This window comes from Sparus aurata, chromosome 14, assembly GCF_900880675.1.
Source record: "Sparus aurata chromosome 14, fSpaAur1.1, whole genome shotgun sequence".
NCBI lineage: Eukaryota > Metazoa > Chordata > Actinopteri > Spariformes > Sparidae > Sparus > Sparus aurata.
Genome location: NC_044200.1, coordinates 20,377,189 through 20,400,640, shown reverse-complemented (window position 1 = coordinate 20,400,640; position 23,452 = coordinate 20,377,189). Strand labels below are relative to the sequence as shown.

General features: G+C 44.8%; 1 protein-coding gene across 7 annotated transcripts in view; it reads right to left on the bottom strand.

Moving 5' to 3' along the window:
* LOC115595568 (mucin-5AC-like) overlaps positions 1 to 23,452 on the bottom strand; it is a 63,563-nt gene that overhangs the window by 15,854 nt on the left and 24,257 nt on the right. For 6 of the 7 annotated variants that reach the window (XM_030440208.1, XM_030440211.1, XM_030440209.1 and 3 more), the window contains 7 exons: positions 21,224 to 21,655; positions 20,461 to 20,946; positions 16,579 to 16,731; positions 12,933 to 13,112; positions 10,623 to 10,699; positions 9,274 to 9,364; positions 2,979 to 3,161 (listed from right to left, as the gene is read on the bottom strand). In XM_030440208.1, coding sequence (XP_030296068.1) covers positions 2,979 to 3,161; positions 9,274 to 9,364; positions 10,623 to 10,699; positions 12,933 to 13,112; positions 16,579 to 16,731; positions 20,461 to 20,946; positions 21,224 to 21,655 — 1,602 coding nt within the window. The remainder of the gene's footprint in view (positions 1 to 2,978; positions 3,162 to 9,273; positions 9,365 to 10,622; positions 10,700 to 12,932; positions 13,113 to 16,578; positions 16,732 to 20,460; positions 20,947 to 21,223; positions 21,656 to 23,452) is intronic. The other variant, XM_030440206.1, reaches the window with a different exon arrangement.

Sequence of the window (23,452 nt, the reverse complement as noted above, 5' to 3'; positions counted from 1 at the left end):
CCAGTCATTCTGGGCTTGATGGTAAATACATAGAGGTATTCCAGACCAAAGGCTGAGTAAACAGGCGTTACATAAAGGCACTGTACCAGAACACACACCGGGGACATCCTCGCACACACACACTAACACACACACATTCACAAGCTCTCTTCATCTCTCTTTTAAAGCGACTGGTCTTTCTTGTTCACTCCGTCGGCCTTATTTCTCTATTCTTTTCTTTTTTTCTGGCTCATTGTAAAACAACAATTAGTCCCGATCTCCGCCCCCACAGGTAGAAGACAGTGATATAGGCTAGAGGTGGTGCTGGTGGTGTTGGTGGTGCTGGTGGTGGGTGGGGTCAAACGAGGCTGGCTTCAAGGCCGCCAGGTGTTCCACATCAACGCGGACATTCATCAGGGAGCCGCAGAGTCCCTCACATGCACCACGCCGGCTAACAAGCTCGAGCTGCTGCTGCTCTGTGGCGACACAAAGGAGACCACAGCTACTTGACATCAGCGTCACCCTGTTCTCCATCCACTTACAGTCTGTTCAGAGTGGGCTGCTCTCCACTGTCGCAAATCATGGGACCAAATTGGGCTTTATAGTCCATGAAAAGCATGTTGAAATGATCGAAATACACAAAAAAACGTATTTCTTTAATGCAATTCAACCTGTTCCTGTTGTTTAATGTACTACGAGGAACTTTTACCTGCTTATAAACATTCTCAATTTAAAACTGATGTTTCTGTGTGGTCTGCATACGCAAACAAGACCATGAGTGAGAAGATCGGCTGTTTCTATAACGTTATTCTGAATGTCTGTCCTTGTGACTCTTTGTACTTTTTACTGTGATCAATTAGCACATTTGACAGTTGCTTGTTGATTACAGTGGGATGCTCACCTATTCTATGGCGTGTCTGATTTAACAACATGTTTACAGTGAATACATGAACTAAAGTACTTCAGTTAAGCACATTATGGAGATGAAAGCACTCTGAATGCCTGTAATTTGAATAACAAAGTAAAGAACACAACACTTTAGTTTTAGGACGGTTTGCCTCCGTTTGGTGCAGTTAAAACTGTTTCTTTGGGACAATTCCAGGACAGTAGTGTTAGCCTGGAGCCTCAGGCCTATAGGAGCAGGTTTGACGTCTTGTTCTGACAACATAATTACATCTTCTGTCTGTCCTCATGTACATTTTCTCTGTTCTATGATTCTCGCCTGCAGCACGAGTGTTAACTCCCAATGCGAGCCACATGGCACGCGGTTGAATGGATGAATGGTGGCAGAGTACAGCAAGTTATAGGTGTGTGTTTGTGCATGTGTGTGTGTGTGTGTGTGTGTGTGTGTGTGTGTGTAGGTGTTCGTGTGTGTGGGTGTTCTCTATTTTGGGAATCCTTTGGCAAGTGGTCAGCGTTGGACCGAAAAGAGACAATTATGACCAGTTAGGCTCTTTCAGAGACTAATGAGGAGCCACTGTTACAAGTGTCTGGACAAGAGCTAGCCAACACACACACACACACACACAGGAACACTTGTGTGTGTGTGTGTGTGTGTGTGTGTGCAAGGACACACACACGACCAAACAAAGGAACCCTGGCAAATATTCAGGCCTGAAAAAATTACAGATTGTACCAGGACAGACTAAGTAAACACACTACACCCATGAACAAGAGCACAGCGAGCGAGTGTCTTTCTCTGAGGAATGCCACAGACACACACACAAACACACACACACACAAACACACACTGGCTTAGAATTGTTTGTCACGTCCTCAAGTCGGGGAAAACTTTGAGTTGACTTGAGTCATTTGACGGCGAAACATGGTGGACGAAAGTAAAGACTGGGGTTGATGGTAAGACATTTTTATCGAAGTCATGTCCTCATCGCTTGAGGAGAAAGCAGCAGGATGACATTACTTTGCAAGAGCTGTCATATATATAAAACTCCAAATCACAATGACACACACACAGTAATCAAAGCTTTCCATTAGTAATAACCTCGCTGCAGACTAGTGAAGCCAGCTGCAGGGTTCTTCATCCTGCTTCATTACCGTCTGAACAAACCTGTCCAATCAGTCCCATTCATGGCTGCCAGCACTCACGGGAGAACTCTGACCCGGCCGACCTCTGCGGAGGGCCGGCCCCCCTTCAGCCTTGACCTGAGGTGTGGATGCTTATTGTCGGACCCGTCGGACCCAAGCGCTCTCACAAAGGCTCGGACGCCAGAAATTAGGCACTTGAGGGAAACTGGAGAACTCCTGGCCAAACTCCTATTCGCAAAAAAGGCAATTCTAAAAAAAATCAAGTGCCGTAATTGACGGGGGAAATTTTTAGAGTCGAGAGGAGTGTTGGTAAATGTGTCGGGTGTTTGTGTTTTTTCCTCACATGGTCTATTGTGTGAACAGGATGTAAAGAAGAGCGTTGGCAGGCAGAGATGGATTTAGCCTTCAAGCATCGCTGAGTTAGAAACCCCTTGATTTTAAACAGTCAAAGGGACCTATTATGCTCTTTTCCAGCTCTGTGTTTTCATTCTGAGCTTTGCAGGATTCACAAATCTAAACTTTACTTATATCGGCCCTTTATGCAGGCACCAATGTTCATTCTCTGTCTGAAATACTCATGTGTAATTAAGCCCTCCCTCGCTAAAAGCCCACCTTCTTCTGACTGAACAGACTCTCAGAATTCTGCCCAGAACCGGCACCATCTGAAAGCATATCAACATGAGTCATCTTGTGAGGCCGAGCCTGACTCGTTACTGTACAAAAACACAACTTCCTAACTTGTTAGTTGCTGCTCCATTAAAGGAAATGGAGTCAACAAAAGTTAAATGTATTTAAATGACAAAGGGAGCTCAATGTGAGACCTTTAAGCTGGTCATTACCATTAAAGATGCAGCTTTGTGATGGCTTGGCTCGCAAATCGTCAAAGTTTTTTGTTTCAGGACACAAAATAACGGTTTCTCACGACGTTTTCAGTCGAGGATAAATAAACTCACAGTCCTCAAAGTTGGAGCGACCTTTGTTGGCGTTTGCCTGACGACGCGGTCGGTCGTCCTGCAGTTTGGACAGCATGCTCAGCGCCTTCGTTTTCCTCTCCTCCATCCTTCTATCCTTCTCTTCTCCCCATCCTGGATAACTGGACTCCTCCTCGTCGGGACCCCCGTCATCTGCACTGGAACCTGAGAGCAGAGTGATACAACACAAAATACAGAAAGTCTAACATCTTGTAGTCGTTTGCTTGATCTGATCTGAACAGTTGGGTAACTGTTGGGTGGTAAGCGGGGCAACTTTTTAAATATTAACACCACAATAACCAGGTCCTGAACAAGAGGAACTACATCTATATTCATGGTCGTTTAAGTGGAAGTAGCCACTTAGTAAAAAGCACTAAAAACCCATTTCTGTTCCTTTAATAAACACTAATTCTCGTCGCATTGTTCTCCTAAACGCCACATTCACGTCTCCCTTCAGCCCCTTTCAGACTCTCACTAAGGAACGGACGCTCTGCCTGAAACTCAAACAGCGGTGCATTTTGTCACTGACCAGCCAATTAAGGGTCCCATTATCTCCGAGTATAAAGTCCACTGAATACACGTCTTGGTGTAGCAGAGCAGACACAAAGAGCTCCATCAATGCAGTCTTGAGCTGAAGGAGGTCTCGGATTGTCTTCTGCAACAGTTTCCATTAGGACTCCTTTCTTCGGGCTACTTTTTGCAGGACGCGGGTGTTACTTGTGTTAGCGCATGAGCGATAATTCAAAAATGTGATACATTTGGAGATGGGCCCATTCATTAGGGAGGGAGACAGCTTGACCAGCAGATTCATCAAGCCGTCCGAACGCGCTGCCGTGGATTCATTTGTCCCGTCGCCGAGCGCGCAGAGGTCAGCAGCCCAGATTGATGGAGCCATGTCTCATTTGACAGGCCGTCTTCCACCAGGCTGCACACAATCACACGCTCCCGTCGGCCCTTCGTGTCCTGCTCGCGTCTCAATGTCACCAAAACAGACGACAGGATGAGGAATGTGTTCATCTCCAGGGCGCAGAATCCATCATTTCTTTCATATGCAACATAAACCAAATGTCTGGGATTTTCTAACGTGACATCTTGATGGATGTGTAGACAATAGCTGACCAAAGAGGTGATTGTGGAAAGACACACCAAGACAGTTTTTGTCTGATGAGTTAACAAGACAATTAAGCTCATCTTAGTTCTATAATGACGGAAACTTAAATTCAGAAGGTGCATGATGGTATTTTTCAGGTATTTAACAGGTGTAAGAATATTTCCTTTGTTGACTTTTATGTGAGTTTATCACCTCGGCCAAGGAGGTTATGTTCTCACCCGGGTACATTGGTTGGTTTGTGGGTTTGTCAGCAGGATTACACAAAAAAAACTGAACGAATTTACATGAAACCTGGAGAGAGAATTGGTCTCGGCCCAGAATAAACCCCATTAACTATTGGTGTGGATCTGAATAAAGGAATGGATCCAGAGATTACAGCTCAAGACCAAATGAAAAAACCGCCTAACTGTATTTAGCTGAAGTATTCAGGTAGACCAGAACAGCCCAAACACTCTGGAGACCGGCCTTTCATATTGTTCCTGTTTTTATTGAGCGAGACAAGAAGTGTACAGTAGTTTTCAAACTTCATCCTCACCGCTAGATGCCACAAAATCCCACAAAATGGGCTTTTAAACAGAAAAAAGCAACAAATCCTCGCATTTAAGAGGCCATTTTATCAAATATTTGGAATTTTTACTTGAAAAAATGACCCCAGTGGTGATCAAATTATGGATTTCTCCAGTTTTAAATACTGTAGGAAACATTTGGGATAATCTAAGTACACAATTTAAGTCTTTTTGTCACATTTTAATGTGGAAATGTTCCATATTTTATCTTTAACTGGTTTAATTCTATACGTCCACACAGCCTCTGTAAAGTACAATCTTTAAAGCAGAGGGTGAAAAACTAATTATTCAGGATTTGGTTTCCTTCTTTTTAAACCCTCCTATCCTAACCTCCACCGTGGTCTAATCCATGAATGCACCGCAGTGATTACTGGTCAGTTCAAGCTGGAAACAAGAGCCCATCTAAAACACACAGAGCAGGTTACCATACCAACCGCAGCATCTGAACGCAGCAGATAGCTGGATTTGGCTGCGAGCGGCCGAGTCAAATCCCCTCGCCGATTCCGAAAAGGCCGCCGGAGACAATAAACACACACACACACCGCCCACACTCTCCCCAACACACACTGCCTGCCCTTTACCATCCAGCGCACCAGGCAGAGGCAAGAAGGTTGGACTTGTATCTCTTTCTCTGCATGTTTGAGAAAGGGATGAGCATCAGCGAGACAATCAGCGCGCCGAGGCTATTCACTGATGCCACCCAGAGCCTGCACTCCTCTATCTCCTGAAAGAATGGGCAGAATAGGAGCGGGGTGGAGTAAAAAGGAAAATCCTTGCCAATTTATTATTCATGGGGAGGGGATTTGCCTTTCAGGGCTCCTTTATCGAAGCCTTTCCCAACATGTCACCGCTCTCTATCAGCCCTGACAAGTGCCAATCAAAGGGCTCGAGTCCAGGTTTTTGGGGAAACGCTGGAGGATTTCGGAGACAATAGCCAATGAGTCCACAGCAGCGGTGGCTTAGAGACAATGGTGACATGGCTACACTGTCAGTGTGTGGTCCTCTGGGGGGGAAACGATCCTCGCTTAGTACACGACTAATCTTTACTTGCACCATCTCTGTCTTTCTGGAGCTTAATCTGTCCCGTAGCTTCCTCAGCTTCCTGGAACAATCCACCAGGGTCAGTTCAGATTAGTGCTCTTTGTGGCCCCCGCACATCACTACATTCATTCGGACGCTAACATCTTTAGTAGCAGCTGAATGCTAAACACTGGAGTGAGCGCAGAGTGACCGGGGCAGCAAGGGAAACAGTCATGAAACAATTATGAGGGGAGGGATAATCCTACCTATGAATTCCTGATGAGCAAATCCGGACAGAGGTCTTATCATGAGCCTCACTGGGGAGCAGGAGAATCTTATCGCAGCTCATTTCTGGCTTCAGATCAATCGCAGGATTGCTAAACCATCGTAGGTGGCAAAAACAAAGTCTCTTTCAATAAAGCAATTCAAGAAATATGGAATAATCTATCATTTATATCATTTATTCTGATCTGTTCTGGGGGATTTTGTGTGTTTTTTCTGGAGCAGTGTGATTCTGACAGCTTCTGTTTTAATTTCTATGGCATGTTGTTGTTTTTTTTTTATATTTTTAATTTGTATTTTGTGTTGTTGGAATATGAAAGTGGACTCCAGGTTGACAGGCAACCAATCTTGTCATACATCACTTGATTCAGGAGAACCTTAAGTTTCAGTCTGGCCCATTAAAAGTCTCAATTTTCCCTTTTGCTTTGTCCAAGAATGGATGAATGTACCAGAGCCTTTTTCTAAATATTGATTTAAAAAGATGTTCTTGGATGTTTCACTATTCTATATGAATGTTTCAAAACAGGTGTAATCCATTTTTTTAGCTGCTGGAACGAGTTTAGTATTTAGTTGGAGACGTGTTTCCATCCACCAGACTGATGCAAGTCAAATATTCACTCTCCTTTCAGCACAACTTTTGTTCTCTATCATCATTGAGACAAATACACCTGGTTTTATAGCAGCTTGTTGCACTGAACTGAACAGCTAGTTGCTAACTTTGTCTGCCAGTAGGCCTGCGTTACAGTGGGTCAGAGCTTTGTCGCTGGAAAGTGCTCGAAACGAGTTGATGAGAGCCATAAAACAAAACAAAGAGCTGAAAAAAACACTAAAAGCTGTGTAGAGCTATGAGCAACTGCAGAGTCGGGGGATATTTCTTTGTGGGTTTTTCACTAAAAGACCTGTTTAACATGACACATTCGATCTGAGGGTTCGAGATTACCTGCATCATGACAGAAAATGCATCTGGAACAAATACAGATGTTCCCTGAGATGCTATCACTTAGCAAATGACTGTTACTGTAGTTAGCAACTCACAGCGAGACCTAGCCCACCCAAAATATAACACGTTAAATTCTGGGAGAAAGAAAGACATGGGATGCAACCCCCATTTTCTACACTGTGAACACCAATTTTGTGTTGAAATCGGTGGGAGGAAAGCTAGTTAGCTGTTAGCTATCCGTAGCCAATAGGCACCAGAGTCCTGTGGGCGTTTGGCTAAAGGAGCTAGCAGCTAATGGAACTAAAAAAACCAACAGAGCTAACGGCTAACGGACCAGATTTATGTATTCTTATGGAACACAAACACATTTTTTGCATTTTTTTCTGATAAATACTCACAATTTCTCACACAACAACACAAACGGAATGTATTTTCAACCCATCTTCCCTAAATCTAAATGTAAATCAGCAGTTAGTCGTGTGAACTTGGTGTCACAAACTCATTTTCTCCAACGACTCATATACATTGAGTCGTAATGGGGTCACTCCCTCCATTACTTTAGAGCCCCATTCAAAGGCTGAACTGCTCTCACCTCCAGGGTAACCGAATCTCACCTATCCACACAAAGACATGCCACACACTGGGCATCTTTAAGTCACTGTGTGACCTCAGGCGTGACCTCTCCACGCCCTGCTGATGACCCCCTCGCTCCCTCCTCTTCCCCCAGAGTGTGACCATGCATTTGGCCTCTGAGAGGTCAAAGCACACAAGCCATCACCGGGATCCTCTGGGTGACATCTTGTTCCCTGAGTTTGTTTAATTCTTATAGGGCAGTTAAACAGTTTAAGACTGGTTTTAAAATCTGTAATGAAATAAACAACCTGCATTTAAAAGCTAATGGGAATTCAGCCATTGTATGTTATGACAATGGCTGTACATTGTAAACATTTAACAAGCTAATAAATCAATCATTCTCCTCTTAAATCATTCTGTCCTGCAACATTTTGCAGAGTAGAGTCAACGGTTTTGGAAAGATTGAAGTGAAATAGAAAAACTACAGCTCAGAAGTTCTGGGTGTCCCAACAGTCTTGAAATATTAAAGACCACTGTGATGTAACTCGAACCGATGAGGTGACATGATCTGCCGCTTTACGCCGTTCCCTGTTTCGCTGATGTGTCCGTGACTAAGAACATGACACAAGAAAAATACAACAGAAAGGCAAATCTGTCTCCTGGCAATGTGAACAGGGGCAATAACTTATTTCTAGAAGGTTTACGCACATTAAGAAATATATACGCACTAACTTTGTTGTAAAAGCAAGATCCTACATTTCCCATCGTGCAACTCAGTAATGTTTCCTTCAACTGGATTGGTCTTTTCGCTAAAACAGTAAAATCAGTCAAATTTGCAAAAATGCATAAATAGTGATAATCAGATATCAGTATAAATGAGCCTGAAAGGGGTTAAAAAATAACGTATTCCCCCTCAGTGTTGTGTTTCCATCACAGTTTTTTCATTGGAGCTGCAGCTGATTGCAGGATCATTTGACGTGGGAGTGAATGCGGATGCTGATTATACACATTTGCATTGAAGACAATGTTAGCGGGTGCTGATGGGCTTTTTGTTTGGTGTTAAAGGAGTAAACGACTCAGTGTTTTTTTTAAGCCACGCAGCCTTGGTACTTGACGTCAACCATGTTTGATTAGAAGACGTATCACTGTACCTTTGGTCTAAATGGTGAGCTGGAGCTCGGCCCTCAGACACATCAATCTCTGATATGACATTCGTCGGGAATACAGCAAACTGTGTGGACCATTAACGTCAGAGAACAACGACTGATAGGTGAGGAAAGTGTGATCACAGTCTCACGATGACGGGAGGAAAAAGACTCCGCTATTAGCTCGAGGGCGTCTCTCCACTTCCATGTGGTGACAGCACTCCTGACCTTTTTCCTGTCTTTCCTTCCAGTGTTTGTGGTCTCGTACAGTAAGCGCTGCCTCTGAACCATCACTCATGAATGTACACAAGCCAGCCACACAGGTGAAGGTGATACTTGGAGCCAGCTGGCCCCTACTGAGGATTATCGGGCTTAAGTGTACCGGAGGCAAGGGAGCGCTCAACACAGTGCTGACAGTGAGGAGACAATGGCTCCTGATAAACCAGAGCTGACAGGGACTGAGTGGGCTTTTACCGGATCAGACGCTAATGGTTGAAGACAGGCTCTTGTATTGATTAAGTATTGTTGTTATAGGCTCTTGAGCAAGAGCGCCTGTTTTAATAAAGTGGTGATATGACATAACAGCACACACAGATCAAGAAAACAATCATTGTCAGAGTAGATGTAAGGGATACAGTACCAGGAGGAGAGGCTGATCTGAACATGTCATGTGATGGACTCGGGTCTATGATCCAAGAGGATGGTGAACCAGAACCTCCTTCAGATTGATCCTGCAAGGAAACAGAAGTCAGGATGAAACTTCAGCGACAGATCGCCCATATTGTGATGTGCAAAGTCTACACGTGGGTGTACGCCAACTTCTGGAATCAAAAGCCGTGTTTATGTTCTGTATACATGAATCTGGGCAAGTAGTCAAGAAGTAGACAAGACGCCATTACTGCAGTGGCATAATAACAGGTGAGGATGGGTGGGGTTTTAATAACTTTAGCATTATGAACAAAGAATTTATTTAAGATGGTATCGGACGTTTTCTTGGCCGGGAGCGATGACTTCCTGGAGTGTTTGCTGGTTGCCTCGCAGCCTCAAAATGATGAAAAGACTTTAGGAATGTCAACTAAAATGTCAAACTATTCCTTTAAAACTCCATGGTTTCTATGTTGTATAACTGAGAAGATCTCACGTAAACAAAGCTTCCAAACGGGAGTGATTTAAAAACGCCTCAAACCGAGAACCAGAGCCGGCAGCTCCTCCCATTCTCCGGCTCCAAACATACCATTGGTTTATCACTTTCTCCTCTTTATAAATAATCCAGTGTGTGGACACTTGGTTCAGTGAGGAACATTATGCAAATGACGGTATGAATCCAGCTCCAACCACTCCAGCCCGTCATTGTGGTTTGGCATAATTGCAGGGGGCTTATGAGTCTCATTCATGCTTTTCAGGGGCTCTCTCTCGTCCGTCATAAAGGGGGAGATTAATCGTAGATCACGTGGAGCACCTGCGTCCATTCCGCTGCAGCCCAGCATGCACAAGCCCTGTTTACCCCCCTGACCCCTCACCCCTCAACCCCTGTCTGATCCTAGAGGTGGTGCATCCTCTAAAAGAATCCCACAGTGTCGGGCGTTTAGCCGAGCGTGCCCCCCCTGCGACAGAGCAATGAGCTGGAGTAAAAGCCATACAGTCAGGCCTCCCCCCTCCTGCAGCCCGTGACTGATTAACCACACACCTGCTGCACGCCGCGTGCCCTCTGTTATATTGTGTCTCAATTATCAACAACAATTTGGCTCGTCTTACTGGAAAGACAGTTATAAATACATGCCAGTTCAAGTTTGTAAAAGGGGGCCTTTGTGTGGGAGGGAGACTGTGTGTGCCAGGTTTGGACTTATTGTCCGACCGGAGTTGATTCCTGAAGGTCTTGTGTTTGCTCACGACAAGGCGCAGTCCTGCTTTTGGGGGGAAATCTGATAGATGAACGGAGGAGGGGGGTAGAGAGTGAAAGGCGGTTTCACAAGAGGCTGCGGCACTCACCGATTTGTTTTCTTGGACTTTCCCCGGAGAGTCACACCTTTCAGAGATGCTGCCAGCTGTGAGGGGCCTCAAAACACCTGAAAAATAAAAAAAACACACACAGAGGACGCAGCGTCAAGCTAAAGGAAGCAATTGTGTGTTTGCAGGCAGGCGCCCGTGCATGTGTGTACATAAGTGGCAGCCTCCTGCGCGCACTTACATGCACTTGTCTTTTGTGCTTGAGTGTGTGTGCTCAGATATGAGTAATGCATCGCGTATTAGTTCCAATTATGGCTCTTAATCTCTGAGCAAACAATGGCAAAAAATGGAGCAACAAAACCCTGGAGGAGCACCTGTCTACAGAAGTGTGCCAGGTGCAAACATTGTTCTGGAGACACAGAGAGAGGAAAGACAAGCTTCCAGCAAACTCGGACAGATTTTCTCTTGTTGTAAACATCGGTGGCATAGATGCAGAAGCAGAAAACCACAGCAGTATTCTTATTTTTGTTGGTCTGTCGCTGATGAGATCTAGCAGATAGATTCGGTTATATCTGTCCAGGTTTGGAGAAATCTGCATGGAGGTCGAAGGAATGTCAGTGCTCATAACAAATAGAAAAATAATAATCTCTTCAGTTGAAACTGTTCACAGTGACATCTGTTGATTAAGTAAAGGTAAAGTTTGTAAAATGTGTCATCTGATCAAGTTTTAAGACAAAAGTTTGAATGATCACACTGTGAAAGTCCTGCATTGAAAACCTGACAGCGTTATCACAACATTTAATTATAAACATGAAAAGTAGTCAGTGTTTTACTGTTGTATCACATGTTTTTGGGTTGATATAACATCTGCATTGTATGTGTATGTTGCATTTTGCTGCTGGAGATGTTTAAGTTCATATTCACTAGCATTTTCATGGTGTCAGAAAAATGTTTTTTTAGCTTTGCTTATCCAAGACAATTTGCAAGTTTTCACAAAAACTTTAAACTGAAAAGTGACTTTTTTCTTAAGTTGTGAGACAATGTAGTGGAGTGACAAGTACAATATTTCCTTCTGAGATGTAGCAGAGTAGAAGTATAGTATTTGAGTAAATGTACTTCAATTACATTCCACCACTGAAAAAATCTAGTTGAGACGAATTTCTCAAAACCTGAACAAACAAACGTATAAACCACCTGCACGACTTCCTACCACTACAGGTTTTCCCTTTCGTAATTTGGTTGAACTGAACCTTTAAACGTCTGCAGTGTTTATCTCTCTCTCCGACGCGTTATCACACTCCGAACAACAGACGCCAGACTGAATGACTGTGCCGCACACGCTCCTCTCGGTTCCTTATCCATTGTTGTGTGTGCAGCGCTTGTTTCTAAGTGTCTCCTGCTATCTTAGCTGGACTTTCCCGGTTAATGATCCACTCTAGCGGTTTGATCTTTATTAATATGGCACATCCTGATATCACTAAAAACCTCCCCTGTGAGCTGCCACACCTTTCGGGGAAAAGCAGTTAAGAGCTCGCAGCGGCATGCCTGGGAGCAGATGAGAGGCGGCAACACGGCTCGTTAAAAGAGAAGCCGCTTCACGCCATAAAGGCATCGCTTACTCTCAAGGACGGCAAAAAAAACAACCTACAGTGTCATGTTTTTTCTCCTCTGTCTGGTCATGTGAGTTTTCTCCTCGCACACGCAGACACACACCTGTCTGACTGCTCCCTGTTATTAAAGCGACGGTTTCTGCTTATCACACAATGTCACGCAAACTGTCAGAGAGATTTGTCAGAGCAGGAGGTTTATGATCAGTAAACTGAGATTGCTCATCAGTCACAGTTGACTTCTTCAATATATCGCAAATAATGGAGATTTCAGGTGATTTTCACTTGATCACAAACAATTTGCAGACCGTTTGGATGCTTGTTGACTTAATAAACAAGTTTCAAAAGCTTTTAAGTAGATTGATATCGATGCTGACTCAGAGTTTTCTTTCGAGTGTGAACTTCCCCTTTTGGCTCAGTTTCCATCTGGCATTAACAAGACACTTGTATCAGATATAGCTGGATGTTTTCGTTGGATTAGATCTAATCCTGGTATTAAACTGTGATTATGTTGCTCTCTCTCACATTACCACACACTTATTTAGGCAAATTTACCTTAACATAGAGAGAGAAATGTATTAGATATTAGAGGATAGGAGATAGGAGTTCCTTATGAAGAAGTTTCATCATGTTAGTTGTGAAATAAACATGAGATGTCGATGCTGAGATGATAATGTTCAGCCCCTGTGTTTTTTCATATTTCTCCCTATACATCTGTTTGCACCTTTCTCATGAAGAGCTTTACCTTCCAGTTCTGGATCATACTGCTCCCTCAGATCCCAATCCTGCTCCTCCTCCATACCGAAGGGACTCGGCAGGTTCTCCGGCTCCAGTCGGTCCAGGAGGAGCAGCTGGACCCGGGACAGGGATCCCAGATTTCCTGAGTCGCAGCCCACCGTCAGCGCTGCCAGGCCAGAAGAGAGTTCTGCATGGGAGGACAACATCAAAGTCTGAATCAATGGGAAAATATCCTGCAGCGCTGATGGACACAGATTATAACTAAAACAGGTTTTCTTTTCTATAGGTGAGTCATTTGGATAACAGAACAGACCACTGATGGGGCTGCGATGCAGCTGCTAACGATGAGAAAACAAACATGTTGTTTCATCTCATTTTCAGTCCTAAAATAGACTGACACTGATCTGGAGGCTGTGTGCAGTGGCAGCAGGTTCAGCAAGGACATCCAGGTGTCTCCTTCCCCGGCAACGTTCTCCAGGTTCCCCCTTGGGATCCAGAGCATTCCCTTCTTCTGGGTCTACCCGTACCAGTTGGACATGCCTGGTTATCCAGCAGGACCCAGATGCTCAGAACCACCTACATTTGCTCCTATAGATGTGAACGAGCAGCACCTCCTCTCTGTGCTGCCTTCAGATGTCCAGGCTCCTGACCGGAACTCTAATGAGGATCTGTGATACCTGACAGGCTGAACTCATTTCAGATGCTTTCATCCTCAATCACATCAGTCACTAACCAGAGCTCATGACAGAGAGTGAAGGTTAAAAACGATCTATATATAATTTTTGTCACAGGTATCGCTCTTGGTGTGGACGACCTCTAAGGATCATGAACCAGAAACAAAACAAGTTAATAAACCTAAAAAAGAGGAAAAGCCCAAACCAGTCTAAAGGGGAATACAGGAAAATTCATGAATTCTGAATATCACTTCTTCTTCACCCTCTTCTTCTTCTTCTTTACCCCCATATTTTTTTCTTCTTCTTCATCTTCTTCTTCTTCTCTTGAAGCGGATAAAGCTGTTCAGCCATGTGAGGTAAGCGCTCTTCTATCGACCCTTTCTAATGCTTCAATACTTCAAAATGTACATAAAATACATTAAGAGCTGTTCTGCGAGCACGGTCATAAAGATGGTCAGGCTTAAATATGTCCAAATTAAACCCACAATCAACAAAATATAGTAACAGAAACACTTATCAAAAATACAATCATCTTTACAATGCAAGTCCTCCAAGATGATCACATACTGTACATTATCCTCACACACTCCGTCCCCCCCCCCCCCCCCCCCCCCCGAATCCAAAGTTCTCATCGTCACACCCAATTAAAACCGGATCAATGACAGTGTGGCTCGGGGCCCATGCAAATCCCCAGCCCACGCTGGCTGGGTGTGGAGCTACCATTCCACTCCGAGGGGATTTCACACAGCACGCTCTGTTGAAGGTACCCCTCTACACACACACACACACACGCACACACACGCACACACGCACAAGCCTGTAGCTTTCACAAACAGAAACTTTTCAGTTTGTTTTAATTGTTTTGTGCAGTCAAGTCTGCTCCCACGCACACACACACACACACACACACACTTTCCTGTGAAGTGTTATCAGTTGGGAAGTCACTCACGTAGGTGTGCTGACGCTGGTAAAGTAATCCCTCAGGTGAGAAAAAGGCACTGTTGCTTCGGCTGATAAATTAAGGAGTCGTTGAGAGGAAATCCCAGGGTTAACCGTGGGTGTAACGTAATGTGACGGGACACACTTTCAGTTAGGCTGCTTCTTAGTGCGTAATTACTTAAAGGTAGCCGCAAGATTGAAAGACACTCAGCAAACACAGTGGCAGATAACAAATGACTAAGCCTGTGATTAAGGTGTTGGACACACTGGTTACCACCCACACAGGGTCAGACGGACAGAAGAGCACGGACACACTTCTAATTTAAATGCACTGTGGGACGATGAAGTTTGAGAAAGGTTTAAAAAATACTTATTTATTCAACATCAGTAAACTTTTTACAGGTCATGCAGAGCCTCTGTGTTAATCGGATGGCAGGAAATAAGAGGAGAAAGAGATGAGAGGATGACGGATGATGTTGGATGTGGCAGTTCGTGATCAGCATCCAGGCCAAAAACTAAAGAGTGCCCATCTTTAATTTTAAGTCTGAGGTTAAGTATTAAGCATCAGTATTAAACTATTATGATTGCTTCATAATAAACAAACTAAAAAAAAGGGAGTTTTGATCCTGCTGCTGTGGATGACAGAACTTTATGTGTTGTAAAAATGGGTTGACTCACTTTCAGCTCTGATCACGGATCATTAACTGTGAAAGGCACCAGAGAACGTCATGTACTGCTGCTCGTATCAACCATAACTGCTTATTAAAGGGGGAACATTTTAGAATGGGTCTAATTAACCAATTTCAGATTGTGTCCGACTGTGCTTGAGTCTCTTTCGTCACTTAGGACGTTTGTTTTAAGAAAAATACTTGCCTGACTGTTGTGTTTCCGTAGATTTTCTGTTAGGGTTAACAAAACTGCTTTATGTCAACTAGTCAAGAAGAATTGTTTCTAGATACGAGCATGTTTTATTTTAACCATTCATCTATTCATTCATTACAGCGTCCCCACATGTGCTTAAAGATGAAATATTCTTCTTGGTGATGAAGGCTGATAACATATCCGTATTTTTTAATAAAATCCTGCTCAGTGAAGCTTTAAATCAGCCACATTATCTACAGATGTGGATTGTGCTTCATGTCAGCCTGATAAAAATCAGTGTGGAGCATTAGCTCACATTTGGCAGGGCATTTGAGGCCTGAGTTGATTTTATCACGCTGTGGCTGCCATGGCAGCGGCTGCCCTGATCCGTTCACATCCTCGGGGCAAAGGTCGCCGGGGTCAGATGGGGGTCTGGGTCAAGCGAGCAGGTTAAACACCTTGTCAGGGATTAGAGGGCTATGAGGGAGGTGAAGGAAGTCTTCATTGGCTAATGTGTCTCTCGGCGGCTCACTCAACCACCTCCAGGACACACACACACATGCTATTTAGCACAGGCATGCAGACACACACATCGCATTTACCCTGCTTTTGTTGGCCAACATGGGCTGATACAATGACCTGACACAGTGAGGGATCAGATAAGCCCGTCCCTGTCTGTAACAAGGCTGAAGTCACAGAGGAAGGAGAGCACGTCTAATTGAGACATTACTGGGAGGCACATGGAGATGGAAACAGCAACAAACAAATAAACAGGAAAACATTATGTACAGCACCATTCTGGCAGTTATTATAATCAACTCCATCACTGTTTGTTTTTGTCAGAATATACTGGAAGAGCAACGACAACAAAGGCACGAGTTAACTTTCAAACCTTGATGTAATGTGCTTTGAGCGGAATGCTAAGGTTAGCATGCTAACATGCTGTCAACAGCAACATGCATATGTTAAGCTAGCATGTTGTTTCCCATATTTACTTTTGTATTGAAGTGTATGAACATGCTAATGTTTGCTTATATGACTAGAATAAGCTACTACCAGAGCAGAGGCTGATGGGATGTCATAAGCTTTACAGGTATTTGGCTGAAAGATGAAAATGACAGATTAATCCATCATGAAAACAAGTCTTTGTTGCAGACTATATGGTGTGTGTGTGTCTACCTGTATCAGGTGAGGGGCACCCGGATGAGTCTGCGGCCTCGTCCAGAGAAGGACAGGAAGTGGAACGAGGGGCGATGGCCTCCAGCTCGTCAAACACATGAGACTGACTGCAGCTGAGCTCAGACGAGCGAGATGCTGCAGTGCCACAGCGTCCTGCAGCAACACAGAGTGGGTGTATTATGTTAGGATGATAAACAGCGATGATGATGAGGATTAAATGCAGCTTTAATGACACACGTGGGCACAGTGGGTTGTTTCATTAGAAAATAATAGAAAACAACAAAGAGGTGCATGAATAATAATAAAAACAACTGGGAGAACCTAATGAGCACAATGCAGAGGGGCAGTTCAGGAAAGTGATATAATTACCTTCTTTTGAGGTGATTAAATATTTCATTTTCTCACTGAAGATTAATGGTTTTAGTCGTTTTAAGTTGGATGTTCATGATTTTAGTAGATAAGTTATTTCATCTTCATCTAGAGCTGAAAATAAACAAGATGGGAAATCTTATTATAGTGATATTCCAGACATCTTTCAAGTAGTTTGACAATTTGGGAAATTGACTTTGCTGAGAGTTTCCTCCTGAAAGTTAAATGAGAAGACTGAAAACACTCTTTGTCCGTTAGCAAAACTATGAAGCCAGGAGATATTTGGCTCACCATCATGCTTTCTAGACTGATTTTGCACAATTAAAACAAAGAATGTATCAATTAATTATCTTTAGAAGCACTAACAGACACGTTTCTAACTTTGGACTGATCTCAGTTAGCTGTTTCAACGTCCTCTCCTTCTTAACTTCATATCATGCTAATGGACAGATATGATAGCAGCATCAAACTTCTCATCTACAGTAATTCTTGACAAGAAATCAAAGCAGATTTCTTTTTATCAACTACACAGAAGTGTACAAGTCTAAAGAGGATATTTTCTTGCTGTTCATTTGAAGCAAAAACTCTGATAACCATTAAATTGAATGTCATTAAACAATTAGAAGGCATTAAATCACAATCTATCACTTGTTGGGATTTCAGTAAATCTCAGGGGTGTAGACTGGATTGATAAGTAATGAGATGTAAATAAACAAATAACACCACAGAGAGCCGACAGCCAGAGGAAAAGCTCCTGGAGGACGTTCTCCGATGCAGCTATCAGGCTATAAATCTCAGCTGGATGTTGTAGTGGGCTTAAGTAAAGCCTGTCCCTTCCAGGTTTTACACTCTGACAAGTGGACAACTAACAACACAAACCCAGGACCTCCATGAGTGAAGGCCCTCAGGCTATGCAGATATGAAGGTCTGAGCACGGCGTTGCAGTCAGACTTCAGGGCGAAAGTAGTCTCACTTCAGCTCAAATTACCAAAAACCTCCGTCCAGATCACCCCTAATTACTTATCTCCTCTCGGACCGTCAAAACAAAACTGTTTCACTCTGCCTGGTTCAGAAATCTGAGGATTAGGGAGAGAAACTGTTTCACTGGGTGGTGTGTTTTGTCGTCGCCCTGAAAGAGGCTTGTCGAGGCTTTTCTCACATTAGAGATGCAGAGCAGCTTGGTCCGCACAAAAGGATAATATATACAGAGGCTCTAAAAAGGAAAAAGGCAAACTCAGCTCCTTCGCCTCTGCCCACATGGACGAGTATAAATGTACACATGAAGCCACCCTCGCGCTGTCAAGTACGCGAACAACGACATGCACACACCGCTGCACTATTGTGCACTTGAGCGGCTCGGCGCTCTACTCAGACGGACAATGGAAGGACTTGACTTGACACTTCAAAGCATATTGCTGCTGTCAACTCAGCTGTCATTCCCAGCAGATTGGGGCTGTACTGAGTCAGGGTGAGTTTTTCGGGGAGGTTAGGGGTGACTCTGGGGGGTCAGGGAGTTTGATATGACAGAGTTAGAGGCAGACAAGGCCTTCTCTGTGTGCCTGTGGCCCTCTTTTCCTGGTCACAGTGTCGGGGGAAAAGGCCCCGAGTGGAGAGGCCAGGCCGGGGCCGGGACAGTGCCCCGCTTCATTGTGGAGGACAGTTACACTCTGGAGATGTTGCTCAAAACAGGTCAGCTCAGGGTCACTCCGTGCAGTGTAGGGGATCTGAAATAATCATGATTGGGGTCAAAAGGGGCTGAGTGGGGTGAGGAGACTCACATCAGCCTCTGCAGCCATTTACCACACAGGATTCTAAGGTTTAAGGTTACTTTACTGTCTCCGGAGCCAAAACTGCTGCAAAAAGACAAAACATCACACTGAAAATGCAGATTTGTATTGATGACATGATGCTGATGCAGACCACCTCAGGACAATGTTCACAGTAGTTTTTGAGTGTCTCTCAAATGAGAATGTTCGATCAAATATAGACATGAACTACAACTGAGGAGGGTTGTTTCAGATGTAGATCTACAAGTTTGACAGACACAAAAACAGTGACTGGACCATGAGAACTTTTTGCCAGTTAACACACATTCTATTGCTAGCTCAACTTTGTCTTCCTGTACTTGCTGTATTGATGCAAACACTTTTGTGCTCTGCAAGATTATTACATTTATTATTATTTTGGACATTCTGACTTCTGGTTTCATGTCCAAATAAAATGATTTTGATGATCTGGCTAAACTATAGCAAGACCACAGCACTGTGCCACAGCTGTGTCTGCACCCATTATCATTCTGTTATAGGGGAATAAAAGTTTCTCTGGTTTGTTTGTATTTCTCTGAACAAATCACGACTGTCTTTGCTGGCACTACACCCAAGATGCAGCGATGGTGCCCCTGCAAAATAGCGCTGGGAGTAGGTTGTTTTGAAGGTAGGGAGACGAATCCTGGCAGAAAAATGTCTAAATCGCTGCAAAATAAAAGGTAGCAAGTGTTAGCTTGTTTACATGTGTACCGTAGCCACCAGGTGAAGTTTACAACCCGTCCAATCGTTACTGTGTTGCTCTCCTTGTCAGACTCGCTCTGAGATTATAACTATGTTGATGACGGCCAGAACTATGAAAATAAACCCAAGTGGTAATAAACCAGATTGATCTTTTTAAGCTTTACACGCTGCCGCATTGAGGCCACATTGAGCTTGAATCGCCTCCATCTGCGGGGAAATAAATGAACCAGTGACACTCGCTCTGTGTCTGCTGTGAACAGAACAGCGTGCTCCGATACAGCATGGGCCCCCCTGCAGTACACAGCACCACACAGAGAACAGTAGATGTCTCTGATAGAAAAGAGAAAATCCCTACACAATTTCCACATTGTTTGCTTTCTTTCATAAAGTTCCCGGAGAAGTCAGATGTCAGTGGCCCTGTCCTTTATCCCCATTGGGAACGGTAAATTAGCGGCCACAGGAAAGCCGCAGAGGTATTCTATTGTGGCGGCCCTGCTCAGTGTTCTGCCGTCAGCGAGCGGTGGTCAGTGTGGATTTATGACCATCGGCTACACGTCTCCCTCTCAGAGCCCGGAGAATAGCCGAGGCACGGGGGAGCCGAGGCTGAGAGGCACGGCACACGAGGTAGGCACCCCGACTTCTATTGTTGGGGCCTCGCGCCTTTGAGCGAGGAATCAAACGGTACCAGCTTTTCATCAAAAGCCCTCCTTTCTACTGCTGATTTAGAGGAAAAAGAAAAGCTTTCTGCGTTATTTATTATGAGGAGGGGGTCGATGGGGAAAGCGGGCTGACAGCGATGCTTTGACAATGTGTCGGTGGGGGCAGGAGCATCAGGACGTCTCACTATGGAGGCAGGCTTTGAATTCTCTGTGTCCCTTTGTCTATGAGTGGATGTCCAGCCATGTTCAAGACAATCGGGCTCCTAAGAACGTAGGCAGGAGCGCAGTGCCGGGCAGGGAGGAGGCTGTGAACAGCCCATATGTGGCCTGCAGAGATCATTTCTCACCTCTGACAGGGGAGATGGGAGGCAGGACAGGCCAACGATGAGACTCCAGCCGAGTCACTGACGCTGATGGGGTCAGCTTTGGTCCTGACCCTGAGCGGGGAGTGGTCCTCTGTGGACTTGGGCAGGAGGACCAAGTAGTGGAGGGGAATGCCAGGGTGATGGGGCCACGATCGGAGTCAGAGGATGGGTTAAGACCAGGATCTAGAGATGCACCTTTGTTGAGATTCTCTGTTGTTTTTGTGCTTTCACGCCTGCTCTGAGTGATGTCTGTCTGAGGAGGGACGTCTGATGTTGGGCGTGGTGAGAGAGGTTTGGTCTGGCCAAGCAGTGGTTCACAGAGTACAGGGGGGGTCGTGGTGTTTGTGGATGATCGGCGAGGGTTGGATCCTGGTGGAGGGCAAGAAGCCAACGGTGACTGTATCACTCCAGAACACTGGAGCGATGAGAGACCAGGTCTGCCTTCTTGGTCCGAATCCCTGATATCTGCTGTAAGACAACAGAGGAAAATAAGAAAGTAGCTTTATTTAACTAAGTGCTTTACCTCACCTGACAATCAGAGCAGCACTGTCACAACATTAAGTAAAATCTAACCTAAAGAAACGTGAAGTTGCAACTTAAAAAAACAACAAACAAAGCTTTCAACAAAGCTGTTCTCTGCAGACATGTACACTGCCGACATTTATTCTGGCAACTGGGTTGACAATCACTAGTTTTAAACATTAAGTACTTGTGAAGGAGGCTAAAGCTAATGCTAAAGTTTTACCAGAGAGGACGCTGCTCCTGCCACTGGCGAGATCTGTGCTTCGACTGAACAAACTGGAAGGAGGACGACTTAAATCTGAGAGAGACCCGTGTGAGAACATGGAGGTCAGTGACGGCGAACGCTCCGGTGTCGCCGACCCATCTGTGGTGGACGACACAACAGGTCGTGTCTCCCTCTCCTGAATGTCTTTTTCCTCTGGAGCATGTCGAGGGCTGGAGCGAGATGCTGGCACAGAGCTCAGCTTGGTTTGTTTTCCCTTTGAGTCGGGCTGAGGGGTGTTTTGATGGAGGGGTTCGGGATTAATGGTGGATGATGGTGGAGTAGCAGGGAGCGGAGGACAGGGAACAACAACAGCAGACCGACTTCCTGCGATCGGACCCCCGTCAGCCTGCACAACATTTCTCGTTCTGTCTGGACTGGGATGGAAGAAACCTTCAAATTAAAGACAGAAACACAACAACAAATACAGTGTCTTATTCACTGTTCTACAAAGATGCTCAACATGTCGTAGATCATTTCTAAAAGTCTGCTCGTGACACGTTCATTCCCACTTTGTTCGGTCCTGGAGCAAACATTTGATTTCCTGCTGGGTGGGTCGGCCCGCTAACAAAGGCGGCGAGAAATCTTCCCCGCTGGAGCAGCTGCCTGTTTCCAAACTCAATATTCACAAAAGAGATCGGACCTGAGGGCAGGAGAGCTCGCTTGGGTTAAATCTTTCTTAAAGGCTGGAGATGGCAGAACATCACGTCAGTTACAGGTGTCACATAAAATTATTATTTTGTTAATGTCAGGGGAACTTTCAATGGACTTGGCAGGTGAGAAGATGTTCTGGTAGGGTTGTGACCACGTTTTGTATCATTTCAGTGCTTTCTTTTGACATAAACTTCACATTAACCTGCCGTTCCCATCCTTCAATTAATATCACTGAACTTAAATATACATTTATCTGATAACTTTAGTTGCTAGTTATTTTGCAGATCCAGATTATTCAGTGTTGACTGAACAGACGCTGCATCAGAGCCAAAGTAGAACAACACAGATACGAATAATAATACTGAATATCGGTTTCCAATTTACATATTTTGGAAGCAGGATGGAAATCTTTTGCTTGTGTGCACAGAGTGTCTACAGGTATCAGATGCATTTAATGCCTTTTGAGAACTTTTTTAAGAACTGATTTCTGGACAAATTAGCCTTTTGATTTTCAATTACATAAATGTCCTGTAAAAGGACCTGTGCAAAGGTAGCTTTTATGTATAAATATGTCCAATAGTCAACTATCAATCAGCTCTTGGGCAAATTTGTTTGATAAATGACTTCCACAATGACCACTGAATCATGTCAGCACTACAGCAAGCAAACAGCCAAACTCATTTCTCAATCACTTGTTGCACTGCTCCATAAATCCACTTCTCTCGTCCTTCCACGCTCATTATCTCCTCTTCCTTCCTCTAAACATTTCCTTTCATCCCTCTAAGATTCTCCACCCAGAGCCGCCCATTTCCCTTTCGCCTTCTCCATTCTTCCCCCTTTCGCCTTTGCACTCCCCTTCCTTTCTCTCTCCTCCTATTTTTTGTTGACCACTGAGAGGGAGTGTGTTCGGTGTATGTGTGTGTGTGTGTGTGTGTGTGTGTGATGGGGGGGGGGGGAGGGAGGGTGTGAAACAATCTGCTCTTGTTTCCTGGGGGTCTGCCACCGAGAGGAGTCAGCACAGGAGGATAAAGAGAACGCACTGGAGAGCACATTTCTGCACTGCCTCCTCTTACAATGCCCCGCCATTCCCATCTGTTACACACACGCACACACACATACACAAGCGAACTGGTGCGTGTGTGTGCGTATGAATGACATGTGTCAGAGCGCAAAGCCACGGCGTCGGGCGCAGCACGTTTCTTCAGGGAGCAGGGTTAAGGGCGATTGTGAGGGAGCCGACCACCATATGGTAGAATAATTAGTATTAGACCCCACTGCTGAGAAATGCCCCCCTCCTTTGCTACACACACACACACACACACACACACACACACACACACACACACACCCCGACATGGTGAAAGCAGTGCCCTGCTGTGGAGCTGAGGTGTGTGCTGGGAGAGATGCCTTCACATCAGAGGCTGGGCTCTGAAAGGAGCGGCAGGTCTCCCAGCCCCGGGCCTTTCACTCCCACCAGAAGACCACCAGGAGGGCGGCGCTGTGGGCACTTCCTCGCCAGAGAGGAGATTTGCACTT